At 40.9% G+C, this 13,442-nt stretch overlaps 2 protein-coding genes across 5 annotated transcripts in view; both read left to right on the top strand.

The window, feature by feature from the left end:
* Positions 1-13,236, top strand: part of LOC125102683 (uncharacterized) — a 66,845-nt gene extending 53,609 nt beyond the window's left edge. For 2 of the 4 annotated variants that reach the window (XM_047734088.1, XM_047734083.1), the window contains exon 4: positions 13,110-13,236. The gene's annotated coding sequence lies outside the window, so the exon portion shown is untranslated. Of the gene's footprint in view, positions 1-10,780; positions 10,905-13,109 lie in introns of those variants that run through there. The other 2 variants (XM_047734089.1, XM_047734085.1) reach the window with 1 other exon arrangement.
* The window catches only part of FKBP5 (FKBP prolyl isomerase 5), a 53,443-nt gene continuing 53,110 nt past the window's right edge, over positions 13,110-13,442 (top strand). Inside the window, exon 1 of the mRNA XM_047734082.1 lies at positions 13,110-13,236. Coding sequence (XP_047590038.1) covers positions 13,132-13,236 — 105 coding nt within the window. The 5' untranslated portion in view covers positions 13,110-13,131. The remainder of the gene's footprint in view (positions 13,237-13,442) is intronic.

Below are 13,442 nucleotides of genomic sequence, written 5' to 3'. Positions count from 1 at the left end.
GGGCTGGATGAGCTCGGAGCATGGGTGGAGACCAGGGAGATGAGAGGGATTGACTACTTTTCTCTGAGGGCGCACTGAGGAGTAGGGCCCCAAGCTCTCGCCTCCTCCAGGCCAGAGATTGGGAGGCTGCCATCTTCATTCCCATCCTCCAGACCTCTATGGAAAACATTCAGGGAAAAAAAAGCTCCAAGAGCGAACCTGAGCAGATTACCTAGCCTGGCCCCTAGCAAGGGTGGTGCAATTCCACCTCCGGGCAAAAACATTTGAGAATCACTGCAACAGGCCCCTCCCCCAGAAGATTAGCAAGAACATCCAGCCAAGACCAAGCTCACTGATCAAGGAGAACAACGGAACTCCAGAGCTAGGAGAAAGCAACCCATAGAATTCCTGGCTTTTCCCCCAGGATCCTTTAGTCTTCCAAATTAAATTTTTTAAATTTTATTTTATTTCTTATTCTATTTCTTTTTTTTTTTTTTTAATTTTATTTGTTTATTTGACAGAGAGAGAGCAAGCACAAGCAGGCAGAGTAGCAGGCAGAGAGGGAGAGGGAGAAGCAGGCTCCCTGCTGAGTAAGGATCCTAACATGGGGCTTGGTCCCAGGACCCTGGGATCATGACCTGAGCCGAAGGCAGTTGCTTAACCAACTGAGCCACCCAGGCACCCCTCTTATTCTATTTCTTTAACTTTTCCTCTTTCCTCTTTTAACGTTTTTTAACTAGTTTATCTTAACAATACCTTTCTAAAAAAAAAAAATCTTTTTAAACCTTCATTGTTAAAGTCATATTTTATCCCTTCATTGTATTTAACCCTATTTTCCATATACATATAGGTTTTTTTTCCTAAAAAATTTTCAGATACAATTTCTTACAGTAGATCAAAATATACCCTAATCTAGGGGCGCCTGGGTGGCTCAGTGGGTTAAGCTGCTGCCTTCGGCTCAGGTCATGATCTCGGAGTCCTGGGATCGAGTCCCGCGTCGGGCTCTCTGCTCAGCGGGGAGCCTGCTTCCTCCTGTCTCTCTGCCTGCCTCTCTGCCTACTTGTGTTCTCTCTCTCTCTGTCAAATAAATAAATAAAATCTTTAAAAAATATATATATATACCCTAATCTAGCACATGGCTTTGTTTTCATCTCCAGCCTGAGCACATTCTCTCCTGTTTTCTTTTTTTGAATGAACTTATCAATTCCTTTTTTAGAATTTAAAAAAATTTTTCATCTTGACAGTCATATTCCATCCCTTCATCATGTTTACCCTTATTTTTGTATATATATGTGTGTGTGTGTGTGTGTGCGTGTGTGTGTGTATTTTCTTTCTTTAAAATTTTGGGAGGTTGTTTCTTTTTTTCTTTTTATAATTTCTAATTTTTTTTATTAACATGTAATGTATTATTAGCCCCAGAGGTACAGGTCTGTGACTTGCAAGGTTTACACACTTCACAGCACTCACCATAGCACATACCTTCCCCAGTGTCCATAACCCCACCACCCTCTCCCTCCCCCCTCCCCCCAGCAACCCTCAGTTTGTTTTGTGAGATTAAGAGTCTCTTAGGTTTGTCTCCCTCCCGATCCCATCTTGTTTCATTATTCTTTCCCTATCCCCCAAACCCCCCACATTGCCTCTCTACTTCCTCTTATGAGGGAGATCATATGATAATTGTCTTTCTCTGATTAACTTATTTCACTAAGCATAATACCCTCTAGTTCCATCCACGTTGTCTCAAATGGCAAGATTTCATTCCTTTTCATGCCTGCATGGTATTCCATTGTGTGTGTGTGTGTGTGTGTGTGTGTGTGTGTGTGTGTGTGTACAGATATAGATAGATCTATCTATCTAATCTATATATACACACACACATACATACATACATACCACATCTTCTCTATCTATTCATCTGTTCATGGATCTAGGTTCTTTCCATAGTTTGGCTATTGTGGACATTGCTGCTATAAACATTTGGGTGCATGTGCCCCTTCAGATCACTACATTTGTCTTTATCTTTACATTTGTCTTTATCTTTAGGATAAATACCCAGTAGTGCAATTGCTGGGTCATAGAGTAGCTCTATTTTCAACTTTCTGAGGAACCTCAATGCTGTTTTCCAGAGTGGTTGCACCAGGTTGCATTCCCACCAACAGTGTAGGAGGGTTCCCCTTTCTGGGAAGTTGTTTCTTCTAAGAGACATAAATACACCCAAGTTCAAGTGGGTAGCTCTGTTTTTTATACACACACACACACACACAAATGCACATGCACACATACATACATACCTTTTTTTCCCCCTTTCTCCCCTTTTCTTCTCCCCCTGGTTTTGGATCTCTTCTGATTTGGTTAGTGTACATTTTTCTGGGGTCTTTGCCACCCTTTTAGTATTTTATTCTCTCGTTCATATATTATCTGGATAAAATGACAAAGCGGAAAAACTCACCACAAAAAAAAGAACTAGAGGCAGTACCAATAGCTAGGAACCTAATCAATACGGACATTCAGAACTAGAGTTTGGAATGACAATTCTCAGGATGCTAGCTGGGCTCGAAAAAGGCATGGAAGATATTAGAGAAACCCTTTCTGGAGAAACAAAATGCCTTTCTAGAGAAAGAAAAGAACTAAAATCTAACCAAGTTGAAAGAATGTTCAATGGAAAAAAGACAGTCTCTTCAACAAGTGGCGTTGGGAAAATTGGACAGCCACATGCAGAAGAATGAAACTGGACTATTTCTTTACACCACACACAAAAATAGACCCAAAATGGCCGAAAGAGCTCAGTGTGAGACAGGAATCCATCAAAATCCTTGAGGAGAACACAGGCATCAACCTCTTCGACCTCAGCTGCAGTAACTTCTTTCTAGGAACATTGCCAAAGGCAAGGGAAGCAAGGGCAAAAAGGAACTATTGGGACTTCATCAAGATCAAAAGCTTTTGCACAGCAAAGGAAACAGTCAACCAAAAGACAGCTGACAGAAGGGGAGAAGATATTCGCAAATGACATATCAGATAAAGGGCTAGTATCCATAATCTATAAAGAATTATCAAAGTCAACACCCAAAGAACAAATAATCCAATCAAGAAATGGGCAGAAGACATGAACAGACATTTCTGCAAAAAAGACCTCCAGTTGGCCAACAGACACATGAAAAAGTGCTCCACATTACTTGGCATCAGGGAAATACAAATCAAAACCACAATGAGATACTTCCTCACACCAGTCAGATTGGCTAAAATTAACAAGTCGGGAAATGATAGATGTTGGCGAGGATGTGGAGAAAAAAGAACTCTCCTACACTGTTGGTGGGAATGCAAGCTGGTGCAGCCACTCTGGAAAACAATGTGGAAGGTTCCTCAAAATGTTGAAAATAGGCTACCCTATGATCCAGCAATTGCACTATTGGGTATTTACCCCAAAGATACAAATGTAGTGATCTGAAGGGGCACGTGCACCCAAATGTTTATAGCAACAATGTCCATGATAGAAAAACTATGGAAGGAACCTAAATGTCCATGAACAGATGAATGGATAAAGAAGATGTGGTGTATGGGATGCCTGGGTGGCTCAGTTGGTTAAGCGGCTACCTTCAGCTCAGGTCATGATCCCACCATCCTGGGATCAAGTCCCACATCGGGCTCCTTGCTTGGCGGGGAGCCTGCTTCTCCCTCTGACTCTGCCTGCCACTCTGTCTGCCTGTGCTCTCTCTCTCTCTCTCTGATTGATAGATAGATAGATAGATAAATAAATAAATAAAAGAAGATGTGGTATGTATATATATATATACAATGGAATGAACAGATGAATGGATAAAGAAGATGTGGTATGTTGCATAGTATTCCATACAATGGAATACTATGCAACCATGAAAAGGAATGAAATCTTGCCATTTGCAGTGATTTGGATGGAACTAGAGGGTATTATGCTTAGCAAAATAAGTCAATCAGAGAAAGGCAATTAAATGATCTCCCTGATATGAGGAATTTGAGAGGCAGGGTTGGGGGTTTGGGGGGTAGGAAAAGAATAAATGAAACACGATGGGATCGGGAGGGAGACAAACCGTAAGAGACTCTTAATCTCACAAAACAAACTGAGGGTTGCTGTGGGGAGGGGGGATGTGGCGAGGGTTGTTGGGTTATGGACATTGGGGAGGGTACGTGCTATGGTGAGTGCTGTGAAGTGTGTAAGCCTGACGATTCACAGACCTGTACCCCTGGGGCAAATAATACAGTATACGTTAATAAAAATAATAAAATAAAAATGCTAATGCCCTTAGGGCACCTGGGTGCCTCAGTTAGTTGAGCATCATCCAGCTCTTGGTTTCTGCTCAGGTCATGATCTCAGGGTCATGAAATAGAGCGCTGAGTTAGGCTCCATTTTCAGCGTGGTGTCTGCTTGATATTTTCTCCCTCTCCTTTTGCCCCTCCCACTCATGTGTGCTCTGTCTCTCAAACAAATAAATCTCAAACAAAAAACCCCACTGAGGCCCCGGCCCCACCCCAGACCAATTAAATGCAGATTCTCTGCGAGTGGGGTGCTGGCATCAGTGGCTTTTTTTAAAGCTTCCCAGATGATTCTCATGTTTATCCCGTGTTTAGAAATATGCTTAAGAGATTTGAAGGATAAAACTGAGATGTGTACAGTCTGTCTAGTAAGACTTTGAAGTAGAGGACAGACAATGAAGGAAATGAAATAATAGTAGGAACTTCCCTGAGATCCCCAGAGACTCATCTTAAGCAATTAAAGACCAGGATATCAAGTCTTCTGTGGGAATTAAGGAAAGAAGTCAAATACCACAATATATCCTGTGATAAGTCTGAACCCCAGGAATAAAGAAAATCCTTATACCCTTTATAAAGAATGGGAGCCACCTTGTACACTAGGGAGAGAAGGAAACCTGCCCAACCTAATTGGTCCAAACATGGCTTCTTGACCCAAACATGGCTTCTGCTTTCTTCCCTAGATGTGGTTCTCTGCTTAATTTCTCTTGTCCACTCCTGCTTTTGATAATGCTCACCCAAGACTCCTTTGGGAAGAGCTCTTCTTACAGTTGCTGTTTAAAAGCCAGTTTGTGCTTCTTTGTCCTCTCTTTCAGTCTGATCCCTTCTGCCTTCTAATTCAGTGACACACCTTTTCTTGTTTTCCAGCTCAGAGCTTTATCGATTTTTCTATAATTCCAAGGCCCTCTTGGAGAAAGTTGATAATTTAGTACTGTCTTTCAACCTTTGGAATTTGGATGGTCTAATATTTTCTAGATTTTTTTTTGTTTTAATACTAATATAATACTTGAGAACAGTAATTCATCGAAGTAGTCATTGACAGAGTAATTATAAATTTGGGGGCACCTGGGTGGCTCAGTCATTAAGCATCTGCTTTTGGCTCAGGTCATGATCCCAGGGTCCTGAGATCAAGCCCCGCATCAGGCTCCCTGCTCAGTGGGAAGACTGCTTCTCCCTCTCCTACTCCCCCTGTTTGTGTTCTCTCTCTCTGTTAAATAAAAAATAAAAATCTTTTAAAAAATTATAAATTTGGTCTGTTAACTTTGCTTTCTTCAGTAACTGCTTGACCTGAGAAAAGCAAGTGTAGCAAAACATTGCGTGTATCTAAGAGATGGAATAAAGGAGGCAGTAGTTTGTAGCTATAACGTGGTAATTCTGTTGAGGATTCTTTTTCCTCTCCCGTCTTCTTAACTGGACATCTGAGTCTTAGGTCCCTGAAGAGTTGATGCCGTGGTTCCTGCTGGAGGCCGGGCTCAGCGTACACTTTTGATGTACACTGAGGATGTACACTGGAAATGAGCAAGGCATCTTCAGTTAAGAGGATTAAAGAGAGAAGTTAAGTCTGGCTGACTGTTCTGTTAATTCCTGTCTTGCTCTGGCCTCAGACTTATTTCTTTTTTAAAAGAGTGGGGGGGAAGGGCAGAGGGAAAAGGAGAAGCAAGCTCCATACCGAGCAGGGACCCCCACATTGGGCCTCCATCCCAGGACTCTGAAGTCATCCAGGACTCCAAGATCATGACTAGAGCTGAAGGCAGACGCTTAACCGACTGAGCCACCCAGACCCCTCTTTTTTCTTTTTTCAATTGTGCTTAAATATACATAACATAAAATTTACAGTTTTTACCAGTATTAAATGTACAGTGCAGTGACAGTAAGTACATTCACACTGTCGTGCTATTATTACCACTTTTGTTCTCCAGAATGTTTTCACCTTCCCAAACAGAAGCTCTGCACCCATTAAACAACAGTCCATGCCCCCTTCCTCCAGCCCCTACTAACCTCTATTTTACTTTTCTGTGTCTATGAATTTGCCTATTCTGGGTACCTCATTAGAAGTAGAGTCCTAGAATATTTGCCGTTTTGTGTCTGGTTTATTTCACTTAGCATAATGTTTTTAAGGTTTATCCATGTTGTAGCATGTGTCAGTATTTTATTTTTATGGCTGGATGGTTTAATCATACATATAAGCACAGGCACCATATTTTGTTTATGGACACTTGGATTGTTTCCACCTTCAGGCTGTTGTGAAGAGTGCTGCTCTGGAGATTGTTGTGCAGGTCTCTGTTTCAGTCATTTTGAGTGTATATCCAGGAGTGGAATAGCTGGATCATAATGGTAATTCTGTGTGGAACATTCCGATGAACCACAAAGGATGTGCCATTTTATATTCCCACCAGCAATGCATGAGGGTTCCAGTTTCTCTACAGTCTCCCCAGACATTTGCTATTTTCCATTTTTTGAAAATAGCTATTCTCATGGGTGTGAAAGTATCTAAGGGGGAGCATAACATGTAATCCCAAAATATGCCACTTGGGCATGTGGACTCTTTTGAGCGGAAGGCAATCGAGGTCTAACAGATTGAGGAGAGGTAGGTTGATTGATCGATTCAGTCATACATACATACATACATACATACATACCTCTCCCTGTGCTGACTTAAAGAATTTACATGGAGGGCCTGTAGCAGGATGAGAGCTAATACCAGAGATAACTTTTTATATAAAAAAAGACTTACCTGCATGGCAGGGCAAACATTTGTTTACCAAACCCTTGTTCCTCCCATCATCCTGTGAATTGTCTTCCTCCACTTTGAAGCCCCACACCCCTACTCCCTTCTCCTTCGCTCAGGATGGCTCATAACATGCAGTTGCTTATGTGTCTGGGAACTTCATATCTTAGGGGTTCCCATAGGTTCAAAATTTGGGTTTTTTTTTTTTCTTGTTAATCTATCTTATGTCAACTTAAATATTAGACCAGCGAAAGAACCTGGAAGGGAAGAAGGGGAAAGTTTTCCCCCTCACGTATTTCATTGTGATTTTTATTTGCATTTTCCCTAAAAACTAATGATGTCGAGCATCTTTTCATGTGTTTATTGGCCATTTGTACATCTTTTCACAGGTTCCTTTTTTGAAGGAGAAAAAAATGTATGGGCATGTGTGGGAATATCAGTCATCATCTTCCCATTCCCCATACTAGTGTGGAGGAAGGAAGTTAACTTGGGGAAAATAGATGGCTAAACATAGTGTGCAGCTTCATATTGATGTGTAGTCTGTCCTCGGATGTGATCTTGTTTCCTCTGCTTGCATATTTATCCTTTTTGTATGTGTATCTTGTCTACAAAGAGATAATTCCTCTTGACACTCCCATGTGTTAATGGGCTTGTATGTTTTGACAGTCATGGGGTTGAAAGTCAATGAGGGCTTTCTGGTTCATCCTTACATGGGTATTTTCAAAATTAAGATAAACTATTGCATTTAGTTACAAGTCCTAGGGTATACCTTTTTCCTTGTGTGTTTTCTTTCTTTTATGTTTTAGTTTTAAGAGGCTGAAAGCTGTTATGGCCCAGGCATCTGCGGTACTTAGAATGCTATTGTTGTTTTTCTTTGCCATTAACAAAGATTCCAGTTCTGATATTCTTTTTTTGTCTTCTCTCTGAAAACTCTCCTGTTAGTAGGATAATCTGATTCAAGTTATCTATATTTTAACAGAGAACAACACAGTGAGTAATACACATGGAGAACTAGTGGATAATGCTTTAAAATGATTTCTCAAAAAAATTGATTTCTCATTTGGGGGATCTGACAATTTAGTTATGTTAACTGAATTTTTCAATACAGTGTTGGTGAAATTTTAAGCGCATTCTCATTTTTCTGTTATGTCTCAGGTGTTTGCTGACTTGCACTTTGGAAAGTGCCTGCTTATCTGGCATGTCCATAACAGAACTGTGTGTTCCCTCTCTGATGTACTGGGTAGGAGTTTCCCCCCTTTGGACAGTTCAGAACAGTGAGCTTTATCATAGATTAATATCCATAGCTACATAGTGATTTTAAATCCAGAATAAACCCAGAGTAGGGGAAAGAAGAAAAGGCTCCCTTATGAAAAAAGGGAAACTTTCTCAGTGTGTCTTGCAGATTTTCAGGAATTGTCTCATCTTACTGCCTTTTTTCATATAAGACTAGGTCAAGGAAGAAGGTTTTTTAAAAATTTGTTTTGTTTGTTTATAAAAATCTGTACCCCAAAGGACAAACTGAAATTGATGGGAGAAACTTGAAGAGTTCAGTTTATTTCTTTATTGTTCCAGATTTATCTGCTTTTGAAAGTTGAAAGGTGTTTCATTGTTTTTTATTTTTGTGTTTTAATTACTCGTGCTACCCCTTTTCATATACTCCATACTACTCGGAACTATTGTCTGAGATTACAATTACTTGCATTCCTTTAAGTGTTAGAACCAAATGTGAAGACCAAATTCCTTTATCAAATGAGACTTATAAAGTTAGCAAATCAACTTCTAAGTTCTCTATTGAATTTTAGCAAGCTGTTGTTTCTAAGGGGTAAGGTTAGAACCAAAAGAATTGGCTTTTTAAAGATTTATTTATTTGATAGAGTGATGTGAACAAGTAGGAGTGGCGGGGACCCCGGGGGGAGGTGGTGCGGGTAGTGAGAAGGGCAGAGATTGTCAAGCAAACTCCTGGCTGAGGACAGCCTAATGACCCTGAGATTATGACCTAAGCTAAGATCAAGAGTCAGACACTTAACTGACTGAGCTGTTTTTTGATTGACAATATTTTCATTTAAAAATGTAGTGGATCCCCAATTGATAAGAATTAAAAAGAAAGGCAATGCCTTCGGATGTGGGGTAGTCATGCTTTTTCAGAACTTTTAGTTTTTTTTGTGGTATTTGTGCTTGCGTGCACACGCACACACACACACACTCTCACTGTCCCTCTTAAATTATATGAAAGTAAGTAGCAGACGTCATGACATCTCACACCTAAATAATTCAGGATGTGTCTCCTAAGAATGAGGATATTATCCTACATAGGACCACAATACTGTATCACACTCTAGAAAGTTAACATTATAAAGTAATAATATCTAATGTACAGTCTCATTTTTTAAGTCTTTCTAATTCTCCCCAAAATATGCTTTTATAACACTTTCATCCCCCTAATCCAGTTTCTAGCCACAGATCACACATCTTATTTGGTTGTTGTATCTCTTTAGTCTTGTGTGCGTGCGTGTGTGTGTGTGTGTGTGTGTGTTTGTTAGTCACCATAAAACACATCATTAGTTTTTGATGCAGTGTTCCAGGATTCATTGTTTTTGCACCACACCCAGTGCTCTGTACAATATGGGCCCTCTGCAGTACCCACCACCAGGCTCACCCATTCCCCCACCTCCCTCCCCTCTAAAACCCTCAGATTGTTTCTCAGAGTCCATAGTCTCTCATGGTTCATCTCCTCCTCCAATTTGCCCCAGTTCACTTTTCCTTTCCTTCTCCTAATGGTTGTTGTATCTCTTTAGTCTCCTTTAAACTGGGACAGGCCCCCTATCTTTTTCTGAGTGAGGGATACGTTCATAACGTTAACATTTTGAGGCATCTAGTCCAGTGGTCTTATATGATATTCCACAACTGATTTTGTATTTTTCTTCTTTTTTTTTTTTTTTAAGATTTTATTTATTTATTTGGCAGAGAGAGACACAGAGGAGAGGGAACACAAAGCAGGGGGAGAGGGAGCGGGAGAGGGAGAAGTCAGGCTTCCCGCTGAGCAGGGAGCCTTATATGGAACTCTGTCCCAGGACCCTGGGATCATGACCTGAGCCTAAGGCAGCCACTTAACGACTGAGCCATCCAGGCACCCTTGTCTTTTCTTCTTGATTAGTTTCAGATTAAATACCTTTGGTAGGAATACTACATGTATAGTTCCCATTCCATCACATCACATCACAATGTAGTTCCCATTCCATCCAGGAGGCACAGTGATCGCCGTGTTTTATTTTTTGGTAATGCACCATTAGGTCATGATGCAGACTGCTTGTGCTAAGGGGTATCTGTCAGATCATTGGAAAGTGCTTTTTCTTTATTTAGTAATCTGAAGGTTCATGCTTTGAGACTGTATCGCTGTCCTATTCCCTATAACCTTCCACCTGTTTATTTTAATTTTCTCATTTATTTTTCTTTTTTAAGATTTTATTTATTTGACAGAGATCACAAGTAGGCAGAGAGGCAGGCAGAGACAGAGAGAGTGGGGAGCAGGCTCCCTCCCGAGCAGAGAACCCGATGTGGGGCTCGATCCCAGGACCCTGGGATCATGACCTGAGCCGAAGGCAGAGCCTTTAACCCACTGAGCCACCCAGGAGCCCCTCTCATTGATTTAAGTCAGGATTTGCCAGGGGTCTATTGATGGATGTCAGTTTATCTATGAAGGCCAGGGCATTTTTTTATGTCAATGGATTTTTCCAGGAGTAAGATTCATGACTCCCCAAATATTTAAAAGATCTTTTCCTCTCTGTTTTGGAGGTGCCTTCTACAAGTCCCCATGCATTAGAGAAGTCTGTCATAAGCAGCTGGTTACTAGAAGCTGGAAACCAACCCTGTTCATGTAATTTTCCTAATTATCTAGCCTAGCATCACATACAGCTGGGTACGTAATTTCTGTTGTTGTTTGTTTGAGAATGCTTTGTTCTGGCCTCTCCCTTATCCTGAGCCAAGCATTTGGATCTTTTGTGTTTGGTATAAACTGTACTAGAAAATAAAGCAAAGGGGCTTAGCCCCTGGTCTTTGGTGTTCTCTTTGAAGATTTTTGGACACAGCAGAATTTGATTTGTCTTTGTTGACACTGAAGTAAATTTAGGTCAGTTGGAAATGAGTGAAAACACTGCAGTGTGTTGTTATTATATATTGACTTTAGGGAGCTTTGTCCATTATTATTAGCTTAATAGGGAATAGCTGTAGCGTGATTAATCCTTGACTTTCCCCACTCGACCAGGAGAGCCGTGTGGAATCAATCATGGCGGCAGCCAGTGAGGTGTGTTTTGTTGCATCTATTCATTGGCCCGTGGGCTTGGTTTGCCTTCATGAAAAGTATCTGTCATTTGGGTGACTGATAGTAAGAGCTAACATTGGAATGTATACTTCTAAAAATACACATTATACCATTTAATCCAGAAGATCACTCTGTGAAAGTAGATGTTATTATTCCAATCACACAGGTGGGGAGAAAGGCTTAGAGAAGTTAAAGATAGCCAACATCAAACAGCTTGTAAGGGGCTCCAAATTCCTTGCTTGTTTTGTTGTAGCAGTCTGAAAGGTAGAGGCAGTCTAGGGGATCTACCTATGAACAAAGCATGGCCCTTGCTCTCAAGGACCTTTTCTTTTTATTTTTTTCAAGATTTTATTTATTTATTTTGGCGGGGAGGAGATTGGGAAAGGGAGAGGGAGAGAGCACAAGCAGCAGGGGTAGAAAGGGAGAGGGAGAAGCAGGCTCCCTGCTGATCAGAGAGCCCAATGCAGGGCTCGATCCCAGGACCTGAGCCAAAAGCAGACGCTTAACTGTCTGAGCCACCCAGGCACCCCTCAAGAATCTTTCAAATCTAGCAGATGTGTCTTCTTAGAAATAAATGGTAGCACATCGAGGGAAGAGTTCAGGAATCACTGAAAAGTGCAGACAACTTCCATGCATAGAGTCAAGATTGGCATGATGGAGGAAGAATTTGAGAGGGAGGAGTATTTGGAGGGGAAGAAAAAGAGTGACCAAAGCATGGAGATGGGAAAACAGAGGGTTTGTTATGGCTGAGGAATTGCTCTGGTTTGACTAGAGCATGAACTGCATGAAAGAAAGTAAAAGAAAGCAGTGAAAGCTAGACCTGTGAAAGCCAGGTTAGGATCAGATTGTGAAGGGCCTCGAATGCCATGCCAGAGAAGAACCTCCTTCTAGATAGATATTTGAGCAGGAGATGAAAAATGTATCTCTAAAGGGGACCCAATAATAAGCATGACAAATGCTTACATTTTTATGTAAGTTATGATTCTGTACTAATCTCTTCACATACATTATCTCATTAACGCCTCACAGGAACTCCAGGAACAATGTACTCTCTCCCTTTTACGGATGTGAAATTGAGGCTCAGCCAGATTAAGTTTGCCGGTGTCAGACAGATACTGCTGGAGCTGAGACGTGGACTGGGGTCCCTCAGCTTCTAACACATGTTCTGTTTACCACTATGACATTTTGCCATTTAAAACAAAAAAAGGTTTATTTATTTATTTTAGAGAGAGGGCACATGATAGGGTGAGTGTGCATGGGTGGCGGGAGGAGCAGGGGGAGAGGATTGTCAAGGAGATTTCCATCTGAGTGCAGAGCCCAGCTTGGGGCTCCATCCCAGGACCCATGAGATCACAACCTGAGCTGAAATCAAGAGTCGGAAGTTTAATGACTGAGCCACCAGGCACCCCTGTATATTGTCATTTTAAAAATCATATCATCTAATGGGTTAATTCTCTGTCAAGAATATCACTATAGGAAAAAAGACATTTTCAAAGTTCTGAAAGTACTGCCTGTGGGTGTGTAATCACATTAAGGAATATAATGACTACCAAACCTGACTTGTACTGCTCTCTAATTTGACACCAGTGCTGGACAGGAAATTGAAGAGTTGAATGATATTTTATGTACATGCCTCTTGACATCAGTACATGCTCATGGCAGATGTTTTTGTTTTCATGTTCAATGTTTAACCTTATTGGCCCTATGTAAATCTTAAATTGGGGAAGGCTTGTTCCTAGGGACGTTTTCAGATGCTTAAAGCAATGATATTTTACCTAGCTAAAATATGTTTCTTCTCAGCAGGTTTTCTTACTTATAAAAGACCATGACTACTGATGAGGGTGCCAAGAACAATGGAGAAAACCCAGCAGCAGCTGTGGCTGAACGTGGAGAGGATATCACCTCTAAAAAAGATAGAGGAGTATTAAAGGTGAGGTTACGAGGATGAATGACATGCAGGGAAATTTGCTATCTGGAAGGATTACATATAAAAACCTTTGTTTCTTTTGGCTGGAGGTAGAGGTGACTAATGTTTATTGGGGTTTACTAAGTGTTAAACACTGCAGTCAAGTTCATCTGCATGACCCGAGGTTTATTTTATTTTATTTTTTTAAGATTTTATTTATTTATTTGACA

This window comes from Lutra lutra, chromosome 6, assembly GCF_902655055.1.
Source record: "Lutra lutra chromosome 6, mLutLut1.2, whole genome shotgun sequence".
Taxonomy (NCBI): Eukaryota; Metazoa; Chordata; class Mammalia; order Carnivora; family Mustelidae; genus Lutra; species Lutra lutra.
Note: the sequence above shows the minus strand (reverse complement) of the source record. Positions and strands in the feature narration are given on the sequence as shown.